At 36.5% G+C, this 26,153-nt stretch overlaps 4 protein-coding genes across 4 annotated transcripts; all 4 read right to left on the bottom strand.

Annotated features, from left to right (window-relative positions):
- Window positions 1-2,856: 2,856 nt before the first annotated feature.
- LOC117489287 (olfactory receptor 11H6-like) lies at window positions 2,857-3,784 on the bottom strand. The gene has a single exon (XM_034138494.1). It carries the CDS (start codon window positions 3,706-3,708, stop codon window positions 2,857-2,859), a length of 852 nt encoding a protein of 283 aa, XP_033994385.1. The 5' UTR covers window positions 3,709-3,784.
- Window positions 3,785-9,630: 5,846 nt separating this feature from the next.
- LOC117489296 (olfactory receptor 1030-like) lies at window positions 9,631-10,590 on the bottom strand. Its single transcript, XM_034138503.1, has one exon. The coding sequence runs from the start codon at window positions 10,588-10,590 to the stop codon at window positions 9,733-9,735; it is 858 nt and encodes a 285-aa protein (XP_033994394.1). The 3' UTR covers window positions 9,631-9,732.
- Window positions 10,591-16,527: 5,937 nt separating this feature from the next.
- LOC117489297 (olfactory receptor 1030-like) lies at window positions 16,528-17,487 on the bottom strand. The gene has a single exon (XM_034138504.1). It carries the CDS (start codon window positions 17,485-17,487, stop codon window positions 16,630-16,632), a length of 858 nt encoding a protein of 285 aa, XP_033994395.1. The 3' UTR covers window positions 16,528-16,629.
- Window positions 17,488-23,428: 5,941 nt separating this feature from the next.
- LOC117489298 (olfactory receptor 1030-like) lies at window positions 23,429-24,388 on the bottom strand. The gene has a single exon (XM_034138505.1). It carries the CDS (start codon window positions 24,386-24,388, stop codon window positions 23,531-23,533), a length of 858 nt encoding a protein of 285 aa, XP_033994396.1. The 3' UTR covers window positions 23,429-23,530.
- Window positions 24,389-26,153: the final 1,765 nt, after the last annotated feature.

The raw sequence follows: 26,153 nt of genomic DNA, 5'->3' as shown, positions 1-26,153 counted from the left end.
CACACACACACACACACACACACACACACACACACACACACACACACACACACACACACACACACACACACACACACACACACACACACACACACTTGAGAGCATCCCAAGGGCATTGATTATTTCATAAGTTTAGAAGGGGGGAACATAGTCTAACTACAGTTAGCTTTTGTTAATTTTACCTCGAGCCAAACTTGTGATACTTGTTTCTGAAATCCCTTTCTCTTAAAGTGAATAAAAAACAAAAAAAACAATGGAGCTTACCCTAAAACTAACCACTGGATTGCTTGTCTAACATGACCTAGTCCATGTTAGCGAAGTACAACTGGGATTTCGAGGGGGAAGATATGCTTGGTTGATTCTAATTTTTACTTTCTTACTTTTTGAATACAAATCATGTTTGTATCACTACACTTCTAAGGGACAACATGGGTCAAACATTGCCCGTATTCTTTTGCTATGTTATTTCATGCATGGCTGAGTGTTTATTTACTATACATTTTCAAAAATAATTAATTTTAGCAGTGATTTGGACCAAGCATGTATGATGTAGTAATACAACAAGTATTTTAGTTCACACAGTGTGACATTAGCTAGTCATGTTAGCTTGTAATATATAGAGCAGAGCTAACTAGCAAGTTAGCCGAACGTTAGCGGTTAGCTGTTTATGCTAGGCTAGCTGTTGGCTGCTGAACATTAACAAACTGGATTCCGCTGTAAGAAAGCTGTGAAACTTTACATTAAACTTGGCGACAACACTGTGACACCCCGCTGCATGTTTATGTGTAATTCTCCCGTGTTGGAGACGAGAGGTGGAGCGGCAGCACTGCAATAAGCTGTAAGCTAACGTTAGCAGCCACCTTGTTAAACCAGGTTTGGGCGCAACATCTTGCAAGAAACAGCATCTCAGGGCTTCTTAACATTTAACAACCTATTAATGATGCAAACTCAGCTAACTAGAAGAAGAAACGTAACCTTAAATAAAAAATAAAACATTCACAAACTAAGGATTATCTAAATACATGTTTAACTCCATTACAGTTGCAGGACTCACCAGATCTCAAGTCTTCTGTTCTTTGTTGACGTCCCGATGCTCATATTTAACGTGTAGATGTAAAACGATCCCGATATTAATCCATTAATCCATAAACTCCTGCAGCTCCGAGCCGGAGCTGGAAAAGCGCCGGTGTGAAAGGGGCAGACAGCTGTAGCTCCGTCCGCAGGAGGAGACCCGCTCTAACTGACGTGAATGTTTCAAATGTGAACAACAGGCGCGGGCAGTTCTCATTGGCAGGTTTCTTCAATGACGTTTATATTAACCAATCAGGAGTGTTGTGGACTCATTCCAAACATGCCTGACTTGTCTGCCGTGTTATGGCTGAATTCCAATTCAAGTGCCGTAGCTCTGGCTGTCGGCCAGAATCCGAAAACCATGCACATTATACTGCATGAAAGACTAAGGCTTATTACTGTATATTGACCAATGGGGGAAAAAACACAGCAACAGAACACATAAATAAAACAAGGATAACTGTGACTTATTGTTGAGTAAATAACAGTGTGTGTTTTAAACCTGGGTCCTCCCTGCAGAGATTTCTCCACTTTCTAAGATTTTTATTTTTTTTAATGATATTGTCAACTGTAGATGTTTACAATATAGTAAGTTAGGAATTTAATGAAAACATATTTATTTACTTTTGTTTCAACATTGGATATTTTGTGTTTGTGGTGGATTCAATCGAATATTGAGAAAATGATTTATGTAAAAATGTTTTACTTTACATTTTTTTTGTTTGACGCTTTTTTTTACAGTTTTATGTTTACCTTAAAATTACAAAGAAATATCTTAAAGTCTTATAATAGTAATACACTTTTATATTACGAGTTACATATTTAATTACAGATAATACTTTTTATTTTACGTACATCTGCATGTATTTTCTGAAAGTGCAAAAATACTGTAAATATTATATAGTAAATTTACTGTAAAAAAAAATGAAATAATCGTTATTTGTTGTTATTGTCAAAATACTTAAAATAATGTTTTGGGTTGTTAATTTATAGTTAATATCTGTCATTTTACAGGATTTTGCAAGTTATTTAAAAAAACATGATAATTACTATAAAAATGTACAGTTATTTCCTGTAAAATTACGATCTTTTTTTACAGTGGGAATTATATTTTTTATTATCATTTTAAACTTTATGGATCCAGTTTGAATTGAGCGAATAAGGGATGAGATAACTGAATCAATAACGGTTGCTAGTGCTTTGCTGATGACATTGCTCTTTTCAATAAAATGATGTATGAGTATGGGCCATTATCATGATGCATGAATACAGTCATTTGAAGATATCTTCATCACAATATAAAATAGACACTACAAAGATGAATTGTGATACAGGCTTGTTTATTTCTCCTTGTTAATTTTGGTTACACCAAATACCAAAAGTCCAGAAACATCACCCCCCCACAAAGTGATTTATAACATGATGCTTGTTCACACTGCACAGTTCACACTACAGAGGACTATCCACATGATATGTTATAGAGACATCATTAAATGTACTATCAATCCCTATATATATATATATACTATATATATATATATATATATTTATACTTTACATTTCGTTTTAAATGTATACAAAGGCAATATATTAATATAGGTTTATATTTTCACTGTGTTTACATTAAGGTGACATTTGTCTGTTCATTAATGAATATTGGAATGCATGTGTATATATAATAAATACTACAAACAGTATGAACATAGTACACATTTTTCCCATTTAATTAAAATGTTTTAATCTGCACTTTTCAAGACAAGATATTAAGATCCATTCACTGACACTTTAGTTATTAGACCTACCAGACAGAAGTTTATAACGGAGCACATGTTTACATATGTTTTGTATTTTTGACATTTGCAGTCCGTACATGACAGGGTTCATTAGTGGCTGTATGATGAGAAAATACAGTGACAGAATAATATGCAGCACACTGGGAACACCGCTCATATCAAATCTACTCTGAAGTACTTGAAAGCAGCAGCCGAAAGAGAAGTTGAACAGGGAAACAAGGTGAGGTGTGCAGGTACTGACAGCTTTCTGTCTGGTCTGTTTGGAACCAGAGAAACACACTCTGAGGATCCTCATGTAAGAGAAGAGGATTGGAAAAAAAGGGACAAAAACAGTTGAAGCAGTGGTAAAATATCCATAAAAGTTGTTCACCTGAGTGTCAGAACATGCCAGTTTAACAACAGCATAGTTACTTATGTTTCCACACAGTGTCAAACGGATGCTTAAATATAAAGTTATCGGGAACTTCACAAAAGAGTTCAACCAAACCAGAATAATGAAGATAACTGCTTTGTTAGAAGTCATACGTGTGTTATATTGCAGAGGACAACAGATAGCAAGATATCTGTCATACGACATGACGGCTAAATTGTAAAACTCAATACCTCCATATGTATGCAAGCAGAAAATCTGCAGGAAGCAGAGCGGAGCAGAAACAGTGTGAATGTCAGAGAGGATCTGAACCAGAAGGAATGGAAACAACCCTGTACTACCATACAGTTCATTTACAAACAGGCTGCACAGAAAAAGATACATAGGTTCATGTAAGCTCCTGTTCACACAGATAACCACAATCAGAGACGTGTTGGCAACAACAATCACAATGTACAACATGGCAGTTATCATGAAACACAAGTACCTCAAATATCCAATATTCAAATAAGCTCCAAGAATGAAATAGGATACAGTTAGTGATGTTAAATTGGACATCATTCTTAGAGGTTAAACGTTAATATATCTGAGCACATTTGAACTTCACAGTCTTAACTTACCACCCCCCCCAGAGTGTGTCAGGAACTGTAAATGAATGCAACATGAGCACATCACACACAGTGCAGTGTTTCTCACCTGCTGTGCTGCAGACTGCTGCAGTCCCTTCTGTCAGCTGCAGAGACTTCTGCTGCGTTAAAGCTTCCAGAACACCAGAACCCAACAGGCCAGGCCCCTTACCATCAGGACCCAGACCAGCCTATCATCAAGAAAGTCATGTTTGGAGCAGCTCAATCTTTAGTTGACACATGTAAACGGTCAAAAAATGGTGTGTTTTGCTTTGACCTATCAACTATTCTTTTGCAATATAGCGTAACAAATGACATGGGGTTTTCCGTCCAAAGTGTAAGTGATCTATTCTTTAGGAGGAGATTGTAAAAGTTTTCTAAAAATACAGGAAAAAAGCACATTATGATGGTCTACTTCTGGTTAGGCTGGCCTTATGGAAGCCAATTTGATATGTTTGTAATGATAAGAGCTTTGTGTGTATTGAATTGGTAAAATCATTGTCGTCGGTTAAACCATTTCTTTAAACCTCTGGACAATCTTCTAAGATACAATCCTTATGTCGCCGGTTAAAACCTTAACTGCCCTCTTCAGTTGCAACACAAAATTCTTCGAGAGTGCTTCTATGGTGAACTACCCAGTAAAACCCTGTTAGTATTTTCCCTCTCACTGTGGCTGACTTTATATCCTGTCAGCAGAAGCAGAATAAAATGCACACCCATTAGTCTACTATGTGTATAAGTGTCATTTTCTTCCGATGGAGTGAATTTCCAGACTTGCCTCAGATTGTACAGTCAAAGTCAATTACTCCTGAGTTAACCCGTCTTTCTTCTACTAAATAGTGACACCTATAGAGTGGTGCAGGAACGAGTGCTAAAACCCAGAAGTGAGTTAGCATTTTACCACTTCCGGTTCCCTCGTCTCAGAGTCAAAGGTTTTTTGAACTAGTTTTTAGAAAATAGCTGGAGATGAGGTCTGTGGTTGACACAAATGTAAGAGACGGATCACGTTTTGTTCTACGACATTAAATACATCAGCAGTATATTCACGAATGCGCATGTTCGGAAGTAGTGTGGGAAGTCTGAGAGCTCCCGTATCAAACCTTTTGAAACATCAGGTTATGATCAGATGAGCAAGTTGTTCAGTCAAAGTTTATAGTGAAATACGATGCGGGGAATGTAATGCCATCGAAGAAAGCAAACAAAAAGGCTAAAGTGCCATTGAATGACAGCAGCGGTCTTTCGGGAGTGAGTGACACACAAGCAGCAGAGGAGAACGCCATGGAAAGCGGGGCCTCGCAGGTGAACCACTCGGAGCTGTTGGCACTAATACGCTCCATAATAAGAGAGGAGATTGGGGCTGCTTTCGAGAGATTCCAGCCGCAGCTTGATGCTTTAAAGGGAGAACTTGACTCATGTTGTCAGAAGCTCGGTGATATGGAGGAGGGGCTGACCGACATGGATTGTAGGGTTGCTATACTCAAAACCGCAAATGGCAATCTAAAGAAGGAAAACAAAGAGTTTAAAGACAAAATAGAGAGAATGGAGATTCAAAGCAGAAGGTTTAATCTACGTGTGATTGGACTGAAAACGGACATTGAGAAGAGCGATCCCATTGCCTTTGTGACAAACATTTTAAATGAGGTGTTCGGAAGTGAGCTCTCATGTGAACCGGCAGTCGAGATTGCATACAGGTTTGGGCAGGGGACTGACTTGAGACCCAGACCTATGATTGTCACTATGCAGAGATATCAAGCTAAGGAAGCTATCTTGAAGCTGGCAAGAAGCAAGGGAGAGATTATTTTCCGTGACATGCGAGTGAAGATATTTCCTGATATTACTCCGGATATTGCCAGGAAGAGAGCCCTATTCAATGACGTCAGGATGCGCAAGGCTGAGGTGAGGCATGGACTATTGTTCCCCGCAACGCTCATCGTAACCTTCAATGGACAAACCAAACTTTATCGGAACTGTAGTGAAGCTGAGCGTTTCTATAAAACAGTGATAAGCCCGGTTTCAGTTCAAACCAGAAATGAAGGTGGGAAATGACTGATTGACATGACCTGATAGATGGTATGATTATGTATATTAGGAGAAGAAATGAATTGTATTATGAAAATGGGAATTATTTTCTTGTGGGCCAATATTCACTGGTCTATGAGTTATCTACTCATTTATTTGAACTTATTTACTTCATCAACTGCGAGTATGAAATTAGGTTTATTAGATTTTGAATAGAGACCAATCTTAACTGGTCTCTATTGTTGTTCATTCCTCTTAAAATGTAATTTTTATTTATTAATTAGATCTTGTGTTGCGAGACATTACCATTAATCTATTTCATACTATAATCTAAAAATGTTTTGCAGCTACCAGGAGGTTCGTCTAATTGAGCGAGTGAGTATGCACATTTATAGCAATCTATGTGCAGATACATGTTGGGTTATGTATGTGATGGTGTGTGCGGTTGAAATTGTGTTACATGTATGTTTTAGTTCAGCTCTCAATTTGATAGGAAGTGAAAAAGAGATAACATTTAAATTGCCATCTTAATGTCGAAGAAGTTACCAAGTAAAGGGCTCAAATTGGCTCATATAAATATATGTAGTCTAAGAAATAAAGTGTCTGAGATAGAGGAAATATTATCATGTGGTATTCATTTGTTAGCAATATCTGAAACTCACTTAGATGACACATTTAATGACGCTGCAGTGGACATTGATGGATATAGTATATTTAGAAAGGACAGAAATGCATATGGAGGTGGGGTGGCACCATTCAAAAGCAAATACCAGCTAAAGTGAGATATGATTTGATGTCTGCTGATATTGAAGTACTTGGGTTGCAAATTAATTTACCACAATTGAAACCTTTGTTGGTAGGATGTCGTTACAGACCTCCAAATGCAAACCTAATTTATTTAGACAAATTATGTGAAATGTTAGATAAAGTTTGTGATCTTGACAGAGAGATTTAAACATTGACTGGAATATGTTGTACTGTGCCCTTAAAAACAAGCTGCAGACAATAATGTAACTTGGTACAAATGGTGACTAAACCTACTAGGATACAGATGGAGCATCTTATTTCAGACTCCAGCTTACTGCTTCCTGCCTACTACCTGCCAGTTACCTGCCTAAGATCTGCCAAAGACCAGTATCTGGGAATGTTAAGCCCTCCCACTATTTTCCAAGAGGGCGTTGCCAGATTTTCAATTTCAGGATTTAACCAGGAGATGGCGCTTCCTTCACAAAAACAGGAAGACAACTTTCATGGACTTTCAGTTTCAGTTTCAGTTTTCAAAGAGCATTTGAACACATCAATATTTTAGATCAAATGAAGTATATCTAATCTTGTAATTCAATAATATATAGTCTTTATATATTAAATAACTATGGCCAAACTAAGACTTAGTTTTTCACAAGAGAAAATGCAGATATTATATAAAAAACTAAAGTTAAAATCTTGTTTTTAATGCCCCAAGAGCAATAAAAACACTTGGTAAAAAAATCCTGAGTGAGGCTTTCATAAATTGCATTTAGCTGACGCTTTTATCCAAAGCGACTTACTATTTAATAAATGATAAATGATTATTCATAACAAATATGAGTGATGTGTGATTATTATTCATGCTATATACTGATATAGGGCTAAGTAAGCAATCAATCCTGCAAATTAACCCTTAGTTGTTCAATATATTTATTCAGACAATGTGAGTAGAAATACAGAAATTCTGCTCCCACCTAAGGCCAACGTTGCAATATTACAACATTTCCCTAAAAACTTACCAAAACGTATCTTTGTAGGAGAAAAAACAAAAATAATTTAAGTTACTTCCATAAAACTGGATTATCTTAAGAGTCACAGTCTTAAAGAAAATCTGTTCAGAAAAAGTACTTAACTTTCTACCAGTTGTAAAGTTGTCATACATAAAACTATCCAAAAAGTAAGTGAAAGACAACGGGAGAAAAATAAAGTGTTAAAATCACCAACTCCCCTTTTAGAGTCACAGTCTTTAAGAAAATACATTTGTTACAAAATAATTGACATTCTATCAGTTGCCAAATGTTCCTACATAAAAGTGTATCAAAAAAGTATCTTGGTAGCTGAAAATAACTCAAATATCAGAGAAACCTACATTATTTAACTGTACAAGTGTTTTTAAAAATAAAAAACGGGGTATTAAAGAAACCCCCATTCCTTACAAAGTACTTCATATTATACCCTTTTGTTAAGTGTTGCATACATCAAAGTGTATCTAAAAGTATCTTGGTAACACAAGAAAAGAGAAAAAAGTCAAAATCTGCCTTGTGTCAGTAAATAAGTGTTAAAAATCACAAACTTGCCTTTTAGAGAAACAGTCTTTAAGAAAAAATCTAATCAGACAATGTACTTCATTTTCTAGTTTTAAGGTTTTGCATACCTCAAAGTGTGTCTAAAAGTATCTTGGCAAGAGAAAAAAGCCAAAATCTGCCTTGTGTCAGTGAATAAGTGTTAAAATCACAAACTTGCCTTTTAGAGTCACAGTCTTTAAGAAAATAAATGTGTTACAAAGTGATTGACATTCTACCAGTTGTAGAGTTTTCAGACAACAAACTGTATCTAAAAGTATCTTGGTAGCAGAAAAAAAGCAAAAATCAGTAAAGTCATCAACAACGACATTGTTTAGCTGGATTGTCTTACTTAAATCAAAAGCTGCCATTAAGAGTCACATTCTTAAATAACATCTATTTAGACAAAGTATTTGATTTTTCTAGTTTTAACTTTTTGCATACCTCAAAGTGTATCTAAAAGTATCTTGGCAAGAGAAAAAAGCCTAAATCTGCCGAGTGTCAGTAGAAAAGTGTTAAAATCACAAAACTTGCTTTTTAGAGTCACAGTCTTTAAAAAAATAAATGTGTTACATCAAAAGGCTAGTTAGATTAGACAACAAAGGATCGACTACAGGGGGGAATATCACACCTGCACGTGATAACACCTCACCTCACCCCAAATACTATGACCAAGTATGCCTGTATTCACCCTCTGACCTACAAGCTAAATCTGCCTAGTGTCAGTAGAAAAGTGTTAAAATCACAAACTTGCCTTTTAGAGTCACATTCTTAAATGACATCTATTTAGACAAATTATTTCATTTTTTCTAGTTTGAACTTTTTGCATACATAAACGTGTATCCTACAGTTCCTTTGTGAGAGAATTACGCACAAATCTGTCATATATTATATTTTTTATTATCATTTTAAACTTTATGAATCCAGTTTGAATTGAGCGAATAAGGGAGGAGATAACTGAATCAATAACGGTTGCTTGTGCTTTGCTGATGACATTGCTCTTTTCAATAAATGATTTATGAGTATGGGCCGTTATCATGATGTATGAATACAGTCGTTTGAAGATATCTTCATCACAATATAAAATAGACACTACAAAGATGAATTGTGATACAGGCTTGTTTATTTCTCCTTGTTAATTTTGGTTACACCAAATACCAAAAGTCCAGAAACATCACCCCCCCACAAAGTGATTTATAACATGATGCTTGTTCACACTGCACAGTTCACACTACAGAGGACTATCCACATGATATGTTATAGAGACATCATTAAATGTACTATCAATCCCTATATATATATATATATATACTTTACATTTAGTTTTAAATGTATAGAAAGGCAATATATTAATATAGGTTTATATTTTCACTGTGTTTACATTAAGGTGACATTTGTCTGTTCATTAATGAATATTGGAATGCATGTGTATATATAATAAATACTACAAACAGTATGAACATAGTACACATTTTACCCATTTAATTAAAATGTTTTAATCCGCATTTTTCAAGACAAGATATTAAGATCCATTCACTGACACTTTAGTTATTAGACCTACCAGACAGAAGTTTATAACGGAGCACATGTTTACATATGTTTCGTATTTTTGACATTTGCAGTCCGTACATGACAGGGTTCATTAGTGGCTGTATGATGAGAAAATACAGTGACAGAATAATACGCAGCACACTGGGAACACCGCTCATATCAAATCTACTCTGAAGTACTTGAAAGCAGCAGCCGAAAGAGAAGTTGAGGAGGGAAACAAGGTGAGGTGTGCAGGTACTGACAGCTTTCTGTCTGGTCTGTTTGGAACCAGAGAAACACACTCTGAGGATCTTAATGTACGAGAAGAGTATTGGAAACAAAGGGACAAAAACAGATAAAGCAATGTTAAAAAGTCCATAAATGTTGTTCACCTGAGTGTCAGAACATGCCAACTTCACAACAGCATAGTTACTACAATACAAACCATTTATTATGTTTCCACACAGTGTCAAACGGATGCTTAAATATAAAGTTGTCGGGAACTTCACAAAAGAGTACAACCAAGGCAGAATAATGAAGATAACTGCTTTTTTAGAAGTAATACGTGTGTTATATTGCAGAGGATAACAGATAGCAAGATATCTGTCATAAGACATGAAGGTTAAATTGTAAAACTCAATACCTCCATATGTATGCAAGCAGAAAATCTGCAGGAAGCAGAGCGGTGCAGAAACAGTGTGAATGTCAGAGAGGATCTGAACCAGAAGGAATGGAAACAACCCTGTACTACCATACAGTTCATTTACAAACAGGCTGCACATAAAAAGGTACATAGGTTCATGTAAGCTCCTGTTCACGCAGATAACCACAATCAGAGACGTGTTGGCAACAACAATCACAATGTACAACATGGCAGTTATCATGAAACACAAGTACCTCAAATATCCAATATTCAAATAAGCTCCAAGAATGAAATAGGATACAGTTTCTGAAGTTAAATTGGACATCATTCTTAAAGGTTAAACGCTAATATATCTGAGCACATTTGAACTTCACAGTCTTAACTTACCATCCCCCCCGGAGTGTGTCAGGAACTGTAAATGAATGCAACATGAGCACATCACACACAGTGCAGTGTTTCTCACCTGCTGTGCTGCAGACTGCTGCAGTCCCTTCTGTCAGCTGCAGAGACTTCTGCTGCTTTAAAACTTCCAGAACACCAGAACCCAACAGGCCAGCCCCCTTACCATCAGGACCCAGACCAGCCTATCATCAAGAAAGTCATGTTTGGAGCAGCTCAATCTTTAGTTGACACATGTAAATGGTAAAAAATGGTGTGTTTTGCTTTGACCTATCAACTATTCTTTTGCAATATAGCGTAACAAATGACATGGGGTTTTCCGTCCAAAGTGTAAGTGATCTATTCTTTAGGAGGAGATTGTAAAAGTTTTCTAAAAATACAGGAAAAAAGCACATTATGATGGTCTACTTCTGGTTAGGCTGGCCTTATGGAAGCCAATTTGATATGTTTGTAATGATAAGAGCTTTGTGTGTATTGAATTGGTAAAATCATTGTCGTCGGTTAAACCATTTCTTTAAACCTCTGGACAATCTTCTAAGATACAATCCTTATGTCGCCGGTTAAAACCTTAACTGCCCTCTTCAGTTGCAACACAAAATTCTTCGAGAGTGCTTCTATGGTGAACTACCCAGTAAAACCCTGTTATTATTTTCCCTCTCACTGTGGCTGACTTTATATCCTATCAGCAGAAGCTGAATAAAATGCACACCCATTAGTCTACTATGTGTATAAGTGTCATTTTCTTCCGATGGAGTGAATTTCCAGACTTGCCTCAGATTGTACAGTCAAAGTCAATTACTCCTGAGTTAACCCGTCTTTCTTCTACTAAATAGTGACACCTATAGAGTGGTGCAGGAACGAGTGCTAAAACCCAGAAGTGAGTTAGCATTTTACCACTTCCGGTTCCCTCGTCTCAGAGTCAAAGGTTTTTTGAACTAGTTTTTAGAAAATAGCTGGAAATGAGGTCTGTGGTTGACACAAATGTAAGAGACGGATCACGTTTTGTTCTACGACATTAAATACATCAGCAGTATATTCACGAATGCGCATGTGCGGAAGTAGTGTGGGAAGTCTGAGAGCTCCCGTATCAAACCTTTTGAAACATCAGGTTATGATCAGATGAGCAAGTTGTTCAGTCAAAGTTTATAGTGAAATACGATGCGGGGAATGTAATGCCATCGAAGAAAGCAAACAAAAAGGCTAAAGTGCCATTGAATGACAGCAGCGGTCTTTCGGGAGTGAGTGACACACAAGCAGCAGAGGAGAACGCCATGGAAAGCGGGGCCTCGCAGGTGAACCACTCGGAGCTGTTGGCACTAATACGCTCCATAATAAGAGAGGAGATAGGGGCTGCTTTCGAGAGATTCCAGCCGCAGCTTGATGCTTTAAAGGGAGAACTTGACTCATGTTGTCAGAAGCTCGGTGATATGGAGGAGGGGCTGACCGACATGGATTGTAGGGTTGCTATACTCAAAACCGCAAATGGCAATCTAAAGAAGGAAAACAAAGAGTTTAAAGACAAAATAGAGAGAATGGAGATTCAAAGCAGAAGGTTTAATCTACGTGTGATTGGACTGAAAACGGACATTGAGAAGAGCGATCCCATTGCCTTTGTGACAAACATTTTAAATGAGGTGTTCGGAAGTGAGCTCTCATGTGAACCGGCAGTCGAGATTGCATACAGGTTTGGGCAGGGGACTGACTTGAGACCCAGACCTATGATTGTCACTATGCAGAGATATCAAGCTAAGGAAGCTATCTTGAAGCTGGCAAGAAGCAAGGGAGAGATTATTTTCCGTGACATGCGAGTGAAGATATTTCCTGATATTACTCCGGATATTGCCAGGAAGAGAGCCCTATTCAATGACGTCAGGATGCGCAAGGCTGAGGTGAGGCATGGACTATTGTTCCCCGCAACGCTCATCGTAACCTTCAATGGACAAACCAAACTTTATCGGAACTGTAGTGAAGCTGAGCGTTTCTATAAAAACAGTGATAAGCCCGGTTTCAGTTCAAACCAGAAATGAAGGTGGGAAATGACTGATTGACATGACCTGATAGATGGTATGATTATGTATATTAGGAGAAGAAATGAATTGTATTATGAAAATGGGAATTATTTTCTTGTGGGCCAATATTCACTGGTCTATGAGTTATCTACTCATTTATTTGAACTTATTTACTTCATCAACTGCGAGTATGAAATTAGGTTTATTAGATTTTGAATAGAGACCAATCTTAACTGGTCTCTATTGTTGTTCATTCCTCTTAAAATGTAATTTTTATTTATTAATTAGATCTTGTGTTGCGAGAAATTACCATTAATCTATTTCATACTATAATCTAAAAATGTTTTGCAGCTACCAGGAGGTTCGTCTAATTGAGCGAGTGAGTATGCACATTTATAGCAATCTATGTGCAGATACATGTTGGGTTATGTATGTGATGGTGTGTGCGGTTGAAATTGTGTTACATGTATGTTTTAGTTCAGCTCTCAATTTGATAGGAAGTGAAAAAGAGATAACATTTAAATTGCCATCTTAATGTCGAAGAAGTTACCAAGTAAAGGGCTCAAATTGGCTCATATAAATATATGTAGTCTAAGAAATAAAGTGTCTGAGATAGAGGAAATATTATCATGTGGTATTCATTTGTTAGCAATATCTGAAACTCACTTAGATGACACATTTAATGACGCTGCAGTGGACATTGATGGATATAGTATATTTAGAAAGGACAGAAATGCATATGGAGGTGGGGTGGCACCATTCAAAAGCAAATACCAGCTAAAGTGAGATATGATTTGATGTCTGCTGATATTGAAGTACTTGGGTTGCAAATTAATTTACCACAATTGAAACCTTTGTTGGTAGGATGTCGTTACAGACCTCCAAATGCAAACCTAATTTATTTAGACAAATTATGTGAAATGTTAGATAAAGTTTGTGATCTTGACAGAGAGATTTAAACATTGACTGGAATATGTTGTACTGTGCCCTTAAAAACAAGCTGCAGACAATAATGTAACTTGGTACAAATGGTGACTAAACCTACTAGGATACAGATGGAGCATCTTATTTCAGACTCCAGCTTACTGCTTCCTGCCTACTACCTGCCAGTTACCTGCCTAAGATCTGCCAAAGACCAGTATCTGGGAATGTTAAGCCCTCCCACTATTTTCCAAGAGGGCGTTGCCAGATTTTCAATTTCAGGATTTAACCAGGAGATGGCGCTTCCTTCACAAAAACAGGAAGACAACTTTCATGGACTTTCAGTTTCAGTTTCAGTTTTCAAAGAGCATTTGAACACATCAATATTTTAGATCAAATGAAGTATATCTAATCTTGTAATTCAATAATATATAGTCTTTATATATTAAATAACTATGGCCAAACTAAGACTTAGTTTTTCACAAGAGAAAATGCAGATATTATATAAAAAACTAAAGTTAAAATCTTGTTTTTAATGCCCCAAGAGCAATAAAAACACTTGGTAAAAAAATCCTGAGTGAGGCTTTCATAAATTGCATTTAGCTGACGCTTTATCCAAAGCGACTTACTATTTAATAAATGATAAATGATTATTCATAACAAATATGAGTGATGTGTGATTATTATTCATGCTATATACTGATATAGGGCTAAGTAAGCAATCAATCCTGCAAATTAACCCTTAGTTGTTCAATATATTTATTCAGACAATGTGAGTAGAAATACAGAAATTCTGCTCCCACCTAAGGCCAACGTTGCAATATTACAACATTTCCCTAAAAACTTACCAAAACGTATCTTTGTAGGAGAAAAAACAAAAATAATTTAAGTTACTTCCATAAAACTGGATTATCTTAAGAGTCACAGTCTTAAAGAAAATCTGTTCAGAAAAAGTACTTAACTTTCTACCAGTTGTAAAGTTGTCATACATAAAACTATCCAAAAAGTAAGTGAAAGACAACGGGAGAAAAATAAAAGTGTTAAAATCACCAACTCCCCTTTTAGAGTCACAGTCTTTAAGAAAATACATTTGTTACAAAATAATTGACATTCTATCAGTTGCCAAATGTTCCTACATAAAAGTGTATCAAAAAAGTATCTTGGTAGCTGAAAATAACTCAATATCAGAGAAAACCTACATTATTTAACTGTACAAGTGTTTTTAAAAATAAAAAACGGGGTATTAAAGAAACCCCCATTCCTTACAAAGTACTTCATATTATACCCTTTTGTTAAGTGTTGCATACATCAAAGTGTATCTAAAAGTATCTTGGTAACACAAGAAAAGAGAAAAAAGTCAAAATCTGCCTTGTGTCAGTAAATAAGTGTTAAAAATCACAAACTTGCCTTTTAGAGAAACAGTCTTTAAGAAAAAATCTAATCAGACAATGTACTTCATTTTCTAGTTTTAAGGTTTTGCATACCTCAAAGTGTGTCTAAAAGTATCTTGGCAAGAGAAAAAAAGCCAAAATCTGCCTTGTGTCAGTGAATAAGTGTTAAAATCACAAACTTGCCTTTTAGAGTCACAGTCTTTAAGAAAATAAATGTGTTACAAAGTGATTGACATTCTACCAGTTGTAGAGTTTTCAGACAACAAACTGTATCTAAAAGTATCTTGGTAGCAGAAAAAAAGCAAAAATCAGTAAAGTCATCAACAACGACATTGTTTAGCTGGATTGTCTTACTTAAATCAAAAAGCTGCCATTAAGAGTCACATTCTTAAATAACATCTATTTAGACAAAGTATTTGATTTTTCTAGTTTTAACTTTTTGCATACCTCAAAGTGTATCTAAAAGTATCTTGGCAAGAGAAAAAAGCCTAAATCTGCCGAGTGTCAGTAGAAAAGTGTTAAAATCACAAAACTTGCTTTTTAGAGTCACAGTCTTTAAAAAAATAAATGTGTTACATCAAAAGGCTAGTTAGATTAGACAACAAAGGATCGACTACAGGGGGGAATATCACACCTGCACGTGATAACACCTCACCTCACCCCAAATACTATGACCAAGTATGCCTGTATTCACCCTCTGACCTACAAGCTAAATCTGCCTAGTGTCAGTAGAAAAGTGTTAAAATCACAAACTTGCCTTTTAGAGTCACATTCTTAAATGACATCTATTTAGACAAATTATTTCATTTTTTCTAGTTTGAACTTTTTGCATACATAAACGTGTATCCTACAGTTCCTTTGTGAGAGAATTACGCACAAATCTGTCATATATTATATTTTTTATTATCATTTTAAACTTTATGAATCCAGTTTGAATTGAGCGAATAAGGGAGGAGATAACTGAATCAATAACGGTTGCTTGTGCTTTGCTGATGACATTGCTCTTTTCAATAAAATGATTTATGAGTATGGGCCGTTATCATGATGTATGAATACAGTCGTTTGAAGATATCTTCATCACAATATAAAATAGACACTACAAAGATGAATTGTGATACAGGCTTGTTTATTTCTCCTTGTTAATTTTGGTTACACCAAATACCAAAAGTCCAGAAACATCACCCCCCCACAAAGTGATTTATAACATGATGCTTGTTCACACTGCACAGTTCACACTACAGAGGACTATCCACATGATATGTTATAGAGACATCATTAAATGTACTATCAATCCCTATATATATATATATATATACTTTACATTTAGTTTTAAATGTATAGAAAGGCAATATATTAATATAGGTTTATATTTTCACTGTGTTTACATTAAGGTGACATTTGTCTGTTCATTAATGAATATTGGAATGCATGTGTATATATAATAAATACTACAAACAGTATGAACATAGTACACATTTTACCCATTTAATTAAAATGTTTTAATCCGCATTTTTCAAGACAAGATATTAAGATCCATTCACTGACACTTTAGTTATTAGACCTACCAGACAGAAGTTTATAACGGAGCACATGTTTACATATGTTTCGTATTTTTGACATTTGCAGTCCGTACATGACAGGGTTCATTAGTGGCTGTATGATGAGAAAATACAGTGACAGAATAATACGCAGCACACTGGGAACACCGCTCATATCAAATCTACTCTGAAGTACTTGAAAGCAGCAGCCGAAAGAGAAGTTGAGGAGGGAAACAAGGTGAGGTGTGCAGGTACTGACAGCTTTCTGTCTGGTCTGTTTGGAACCAGAGAAACACACTCTGAGGATCTTAATGTACGAGAAGAGTATTGGAAACAAAGGGACAAAAACAGATAAAGCAATGTTAAAAAGTCCATAAATGTTGTTCACCTGAGTGTCAGAACATGCCAACTTCACAACAGCATAGTTACTACAATACAAACCATTTATTATGTTTCCACACAGTGTCAAACGGATGCTTAAATATAAAGTTGTCGGGAACTTCACAAAAGAGTACAACCAAGGCAGAATAATGAAGATAACTGCTTTTTTAGAAGTAATACGTGTGTTATATTGCAGAGGATAACAGATAGCAAGATATCTGTCATAAGACATGAAGGTTAAATTGTAAAACTCAATACCTCCATATGTATGCAAGCAGAAAATCTGCAGGAAGCAGAGCGGTGCAGAAACAGTGTGAATGTCAGAGAGGATCTGAACCAGAAGGAATGGAAACAACCCTGTACTACCATACAGTTCATTTACAAACAGGCTGCACATAAAAAGGTACATAGGTTCATGTAAGCTCCTGTTCACGCAGATAACCACAATCAGAGACGTGTTGGCAACAACAATCACAATGTACAACATGGCAGTTATCATGAAACACAAGTACCTCAAATATCCAATATTCAAATAAGCTCCAAGAATGAAATAGGATACAGTTTCTGAAGTTAAATTGGACATCATTCTTAAAGGTTAAACGCTAATATATCTGAGCACATTTGAACTTCACAGTCTTAACTTACCATCCCCCCCGGAGTGTGTCAGGAACTGTAAATGAATGCAACATGAGCACATCACACACAGTGCAGTGTTTCTCACCTGCTGTGCTGCAGACTGCTGCAGTCCCTTCTGTCAGCTGCAGAGACTTCTGCTGCTTTAAAACTTCCAGAACACCAGAACCCAACAGGCCAGCCCCCTTACCATCAGGACCCAGACCAGCCTATCATCAAGAAAGTCATGTTTGGAGCAGCTCAATCTTTAGTTGACACATGTAAATGGTAAAAAATGGTGTGTTTTGCTTTGACCTATCAACTATTCTTTTGCAATATAGCGTAACAAATGACATGGGGTTTTCCGTCCAAAGTGTAAGTGATCTATTCTTTAGGAGGAGATTGTAAAAGTTTTCTAAAAATACAGGAAAAAAGCACATTATGATGGTCTACTTCTGGTTAGGCTGGCCTTATGGAAGCCAATTTGATATGTTTGTAATGATAAGAGCTTTGTGTGTATTGAATTGGTAAAATCATTGTCGTCGGTTAAACCATTTCTTTTAAACCTCTGGACAATCTTCTAAGATACAATCCTTATGTCGCCGGTTAAAACCTTAACTGCCCTCTTCAGTTGCAACACAAAATTCTTCGAGAGTGCTTCTATGGTGAACTACCCAGTAAAACCCTGTTATTATTTTCCCTCTCACTGTGGCTGACTTTATATCCTATCAGCAGAAGCAGAATAAAATGCACACCCATTAGTCTACTATGTGTATAAGTGTCATTTTCTTCCGATGGAGTGAATTTCCAGACTTGCCTCAGATTGTACAGTCAAAGTCAATTACTCCTGAGTTAACCCGTCTTTCTTCTACTAAATAGTGACACCTATAGAGTGGTGCAGGAACGAGTGCTAAAACCCAGAAGTGAGTTAGCATTTTACCACTTCCGGTTCCCTCGTCTCAGAGTCAAAGGTTTTTTGAACTAGTTTTTAGAAAATAGCTGGAAATGAGGTCTGTGGTTGACACAAATGTAAGAGACGGATCACGTTTTGTTCTACGACATTAAATACATCAGCAGTATATTCACGAATGCGCATGTGCGGAAGTAGTGTGGGAAGTCTGAGAGCTCCCGTATCAAACCTTTTGAAACATCAGGTTATGATCAGATGAGCAAGTTGTTCAGTCAAAGTTTATAGTGAAATACGATGCGGGGAATGTAATGCCATCGAAGAAAGCAAACAAAAAGGCTAAAGTGCCATTGAATGACAGCAGCGGGTCTTTCGGGAGTGAGTGACACACAAGCAGCAGAGGAGAACGCCATGGAAAGCGGGGCCTCGCAGGTGAACCACTCGGAGCTGTTGGCACTAATACGCTCCATAATAAGAGAGGAGATAGGGGCTGCTTTCGAGAGATTCCAGCCGCAGCTTGATGCTTTAAAGGGAGAACTTGACTCATGTTGTCAGAAGCTCGGTGATATGGAGGAGGGGCTGACCGACATGGATTGTAGGGTTGCTATACTCAAAACCGCAAATGGCAATCTAAAGAAGGAAAACAAAGAGTTTAAAGACAAAATAGAGAGAATGGAGATTCAAAGCAGAAGGTTTAATCTACGTGTGATTGGACTGAAAACGGACATTGAGAAGAGCGATCCCATTGCCTTTGTGACAAACATTTTAAATGAGGTGTTCGGAAGTGAGCTCTCATGTGAACCGGCAGTCGAGATTGCATACAGGTTTGGGCAGGGGACTGACTTGAGACCCAGACCTATGATTGTCACTATGCAGAGATATCAAGCTAAGGAAGCTATCTTGAAGCTGGCAAGAAGCAAGGGAGAGATTATTTTCCGTGACATGCGAGTGAAGATATTTCCTGATATTACTCCGGATATTGCCAGGAAGAGAGCCCTATTCAATGACGTCAGGATGCGCAAGGCTGAGGTGAGGCATGGACTATTGTTCCCCGCAACGCTCATCGTAACCTTCAATGGACAAACCAAACTTTATCGGAACTGTAGTGAAGCTGAGCGTTTCTATAAAACAGTGATAAGCCCGGTTTCAGTTCAAACCAGAAATGAAGGTGGGAAATGACTGATTGACATGACCTGATAGATGGTATGATTATGTATATTAGGAGAAGAAATGAATTGTATTATGAAAATGGGAATTATTTTCTTGTGGGCCAATATTCACTGGTCTATGAGTTATCTACTCATTTATTTGAACTTATTTACTTCATCAACTGCGAGTATGAAATTAGGTTTATTAGATTTTGAATAGAGACCAATCTTAACTGGTCTCTATTGTTGTTCATTCCTCTTAAAATGTAATTTTTATTTATTAATTAGATCTTGTGTTGCGAGAAATTACCATTAATCTATTTCATACTATAATCTAAAAATGTTTTGCAGCTACCAGGAGGTTCGTCTAATTGAGCGAGTGAGTATGCACATTTATAGCAATCTATGTGCAGATACATGTTGGGTTATGTATGTGATGGTGTGTGCGGTTGAAATTGTGTTACATGTATGTTTTAGTTCAGCTCTCAATTTGATAGGAAGTGAAAAAGAGATAACATTTAAATTGCCATCTTAATGTCGAAGAAGTTACCAAGTAAAGGGCTCAAATTGGCTCATATAAATATATGTAGTCTAAGAAATAAAGTGTCTGAGATAGAGGAAATATTATCATGTGGTATTCATTTGTTAGCAATATCTGAAACTCACTTAGATGACACATTTAATGACGCTGCAGTGGACATTGATGGATATAGTATATTTAGAAAGGACAGAAATGCATATGGAGGTGGGGTGGCACCATTCAAAAGCAAATACCAGCTAAAGTGAGATATGATTTGATGTCTGCTGATATTGAAGTACTTGGGTTGCAAATTAATTTACCACAATTGAAACCTTTGTTGGTAGGATGTCGTTACAGACCTCCAAATGCAAACCTAATTTATTTAGACAAATTATGTGAAATGTTAGATAAAGTTTGTGATCTTGACAGAGAGATTTAAACATTGACTGGAATATGTTGTACTGTGCCCTTAAAAACAAGCTGCAGACAATAATGTAACTTGGTACAAATGGTGACTAAACCTACTAGGATACAGATGGAGCATCTTATTTCAGACTCCAGCTTACTGCTTCCTGCCTACTACCTGCCAGTTACCTGCCTAAGATCTGCCAAAGACCAGTATCTGGGAATGTTAAGCCCTCCCACTATTTTCCAAGAGGGCGTTGCCAGATTTTCAATTTCAGGATTTAACCAGGAGATGGCGCTTCCTTCACAAAAACAGGAAGACAACTTTCATGGACTTTCAGTTTCAGTTTCAGTTTTCAAAGAGCATTTGAACACATCAATATTTTAGATCAAATGAAGTATATCTAATCTTGTAATTCAATAATATATAGTCTTTATATATTAAATAACTATGGCCAAACTAAGACTTAGTTTTTCACAAGAGAAAATGCAGATATTATATAAAAAACTAAAGTTAAAATCTTGTTTTTAATGCCCCAAGAGCAATAAAAACACTTGGTAAAAAAATCCTGAGTGAGGCTTTCATAAATTGCATTTAGCTGACGCTTTTATCCAAAGCGACTTACTATTTAATAAATGATAAATGATTATTCATAACAAATATGAGTGATGTGTGATTATTATTCATGCTATATACTGATATAGGGCTAAGTAAGCAATCAATCCTGCAAATTAACCCTTAGTTGTTCAATATATTTATTCAGACAATGTGAGTAGAAATACAGAAATTCTGCTCCCACCTAAGGCCAACGTTGCAATATTACAACATTTCCCTAAAAACTTACCAAAACGTATCTTTGTAGGAGAAAAAACAAAAATAATTTAAGTTACTTCCATAAAACTGGATTATCTTAAGAGTCACAGTCTTAAAGAAAATCTGTTCAGAAAAAGTACTTAACTTTCTACCAGTTGTAAAGTTGTCCATACATAAAACTATCCAAAAAGTAAGTGAAAGACAACGGGAGAAAAATAAAAGTGTTAAAATCACCAACTCCCCTTTTAGAGTCACAGTCTTTAAGAAAATACATTTGTTACAAAATAATTGACATTCTATCAGTTGCCAAATGTTCCTACATAAAAGTGTATCAAAAAAGTATCTTGGTAGCTGAAAATAACTCAAATATCAGAGAAAACCTACATTATTTAACTGTACAAGTGTTTTTAAAAATAAAAAAACGGGGTATTAAAGAAACCCCCATTCCTTACAGAGTACTTCATATTATACCCTTTTGTTAAGTGTTGCATACATCAAAGTGTATCTAAAAGTATCTTGGTAACACAAGAAAAGAGAAAAAAGTCAAAATCTGCCTTGTGTCAGTAAATAAGTGTTAAAAATCACAAACTTGCCTTTTAGAGAAACAGTCTTTAAGAAAAAATCTAATCAGACAATGTACTTCATTTTCTAGTTTTAAGGTTTTGCATACCTCAAAGTGTGTCTAAAAGTATCTTGGCAAGAGAAAAAAGCCAAAATCTGCCTTGTGTCAGTGAATAAGTGTTAAAATCACAAACTTGCCTTTTAGAGTCACAGTCTTTAAGAAAATAAATGTGTTACAAAGTGATTGACATTCTACCAGTTGTAGAGTTTTCAGACAACAAACTGTATCTAAAAGTATCTTGGTAGCAGAAAAAAAGCAAAAATCAGTAAAGTCATCAACAACGACATTGTTTAGCTGGATTGTCTTACTTAAATCAAAAAGCTGCCATTAAGAGTCACATTCTTAAATAACATCTATTTAGACAAAGTATTTGATTTTTCTAGTTTTAACTTTTTGCATACCTCAAAGTGTATCTAAAAGTATCTTGGCAAGAGAAAAAAGCCTAAATCTGCCGAGTGTCAGTAGAAAAGTGTTAAAATCACAAAACTTGCTTTTTAGAGTCACAGTCTTTAAAAAAATAAATGTGTTACATCAAAAGGCTAGTTAGATTAGACAACAAAGGATCGACTACAGGGGGGAATATCACACCTGCACGTGATAACACCTCACCTCACCCCAAATACTATGACCAAGTATGCCTGTATTCACCCTCTGACCTACAAGCTAAATCTGCCTAGTGTCAGTAGAAAAGTGTTAAAATCACAAACTTGCCTTTTAGAGTCACATTCTTAAATGACATCTATTTAGACAAATTATTTCATTTTTTCTAGTTTGAACTTTTTGCATACATAAACGTGTATCCTACAGTTCCTTTGTGAGAGAATTACGCACAAATCTGTCATATATTATATTTTTTATTATCATTTTAAAACTTTATGAATCCAGTTTGAATTGAGCGAATAAGGGAGGAGATAACTGAATCAATAACGGTTGCTTGTGCTTTGCTGATGACATTGCTCTTTTCAATAAAATGATTTATGAGTATGGGCCGTTATCATGATGTATGAATACAGTCGTTTGAAGATATCTTCATCACAATATAAATAGACACTACAAAGATGAATTGTGATACAGGCTTGTTTATTTCTCCTTGTTAATTTTGGTTACACCAAATACCAAAAGTCCAGAAACATCACCCCCCCACAAAGTGATTTATAACATGATGCTTGTTCACACTGCACAGTTCACACTACAGAGGACTATCCACATGATATGTTATAGAGACATCATTAAATGTACTATCAATCCCTATATATATATATATATATACTTTACATTTAGTTTTAAATGTATAGAAAGGCAATATATTAATATAGGTTTATATTTTCACTGTGTTTACATTAAGGTGACATTTGTCTGTTCATTAATGAATATTGGAATGCATGTGTATATATAATAAATACTACAAACAGTATGAACATAGTACACATTTTACCCATTTAATTAAAATGTTTTAATCCGCATTTTTCAAGACAAGATATTAAGATCCATTCACTGACACTTTAGTTATTAGACCTACCAGACAGAAGTTTATAACGGAGCACATGTTTACATATGTTTCGTATTTTTGACATTTGCAGTCCGTACATGACAGGGTTCATTAGTGGCTGTATGATGAGAAAATACAGTGACAGAATAATACGCAGCACACTGGGAACACCGCTCATATCAAATCTACTCTGAAGTACTTGAAAGCAGCAGCCGAAAGAGAAGTTGAGGAGGGAAACAAGGTGAGGTGTGCAGGTACTGACAGCTTTCTGTCTGGTCTGTTTGGAACCAGAGAAACACACTCTGAGGATCTTAATGTACGAGAAGAGTATTGGAAACAAAGGGACAAAAACAGATAAAGCAATGTTAAAAAGTCCATAAATGTTGTTCACCTGAGTGTCAGAACATGCCAACTTCACAACAGCATAGTTACTACAATACAAACCATTTATTATGTTTCCACACAGTGTCAAACGGATGCTTAAATATAAAGTTGTCGGGAACTTCACAAAAGAGTACAACCAAGGCAGAATAATGAAGATAACTGCTTTTTTAGAAGTAATACGTGTGTTATATTGCAGAGGATAACAGATAGCAAGATATCTGTCATAAGACATGAAGGTTAAATTGTAAAACTCAATACCTCCATATGTATGCAAGCAGAAAATCTGCAGGAAGCAGAGCGGTGCAGAAACAGTGTGAATGTCAGAGAGGATCTGAACCAGAAGGAATGGAAACAACCCTGTACTACCATACAGTTCATTTACAAACAGGCTGCACATAAAAAGGTACATAGGTTCATGTAAGCTCCTGTTCACGCAGATAACCACAATCAGAGACGTGTTGGCAACAACAATCACAATGTACAACATGGCAGTTATCATGAAACACAAGTACCTCAAATATCCAATATTCAAATAAGCTCCAAGAATGAAATAGGATACAGTTTCTGAAGTTAAATTGGACATCATTCTTAAAGGTTAAACGCTAATATATCTGAGCACATTTGAACTTCACAGTCTTAACTTACCATCCCCCCCGGAGTGTGTCAGGAACTGTAAATGAATGCAACATGAGCACATCACACACAGTGCAGTGTTTCTCACCTGCTGTGCTGCAGACTGCTGCAGTCCCTTCTGTCAGCTGCAGAGACTTCTGCTGCTTTAAAACTTCCAGAACACCAGAACCCAACAGGCCAGCCCCCTTACCATCAGGACCCAGACCAGCCTATCATCAAGAAAGTCATGTTTGGAGCAGCTCAATCTTTAGTTGACACATGTAAATGGTAAAAAATGGTGTGTTTTGCTTTGACCTATCAACTATTCTTTTGCAATATAGCGTAACAAATGACATGGGGTTTTCCGTCCAAAGTGTAAGTGATCTATTCTTTAGGAGGAGATTGTAAAAGTTTTTCTAAAAATACAGGAAAAAAGCACATTATGATGGTCTACTTCTGGTTAGGCTGGCCTTATGGAAGCCAATTTGATATGTTTGTAATGATAAGAGCTTTGTGTGTATTGAATTGGTAAAATCATTGTCGTCGGTTAAACCATTTCTTTAAACCTCTGGACAATCTTCTAAGATACAATCCTTATGTCGCCGGTTAAAACCTTAACTGCCCTCTTCAGTTGCAACACAAAATTCTTCGAGAGTGCTTCTATGGTGAACTACCCAGTAAAACCCTGTTATTATTTTCCCTCTCACTGTGGCTGACTTTATATCCTATCAGCAGAAGCAGAATAAAATGCACACCCATTAGTCTACTATGTGTATAAGTGTCATTTTCTTCCGATGGAGTGAATTTCCAGACTTGCCTCAGATTGTACAGTCAAAGTCAATTACTCCTGAGTTAACCCGTCTTTCTTCTACTAAATAGTGACACCTATAGAGTGGTGCAGGAACGAGTGCTAAAACCCAGAAGTGAGTTAGCATTTTACCACTTCCGGTTCCCTCGTCTCAGAGTCAAAGGTTTTTTGAACTAGTTTTTAGAAAATAGCTGGAAATGAGGTCTGTGGTTGACACAAATGTAAGAGACGGATCACGTTTTGTTCTACGACATTAAATACATCAGCAGTATATTCACGAATGCGCATGTGCGGAAGTAGTGTGGGAAGTCTGAGAGCTCCCGTATCAAACCTTTTGAAACATCAGGTTATGATCAGATGAGCAAGTTGTTCAGTCAAAGTTTATAGTGAAATACGATGCGGGGAATGTAATGCCATCGAAGAAAGCAAACAAAAAGGCTAAAGTGCCATTGAATGACAGCAGCGGTCTTTCGGGAGTGAGTGACACACAAGCAGCAGAGGAGAACGCCATGGAAAGCGGGGCCTCGCAGGTGAACCACTCGGAGCTGTTGGCACTAATACGCTCCATAATAAGAGAGGAGATAGGGGCTGCTTTCGAGAGATTCCAGCCGCAGCTTGATGCTTTAAAGGGAGAACTTGACTCATGTTGTCAGAAGCTCGGTGATATGGAGGAGGGGCTGACCGACATGGATTGTAGGGTTGCTATACTCAAAACCGCAAATGGCAATCTAAAGAAGGAAAACAAAGAGTTTAAAGACAAAATAGAGAGAATGGAGATTCAAAGCAGAAGGTTTAATCTACGTGTGATTGGACTGAAAACGGACATTGAGAA

This window comes from Trematomus bernacchii, unplaced genomic scaffold (genome assembly GCF_902827165.1).
Source record: "Trematomus bernacchii unplaced genomic scaffold, fTreBer1.1, whole genome shotgun sequence".
Taxonomy (NCBI): Eukaryota; Metazoa; Chordata; class Actinopteri; order Perciformes; family Nototheniidae; genus Trematomus; species Trematomus bernacchii.
This window is presented reverse-complemented; position numbering and strand designations above follow the sequence as displayed.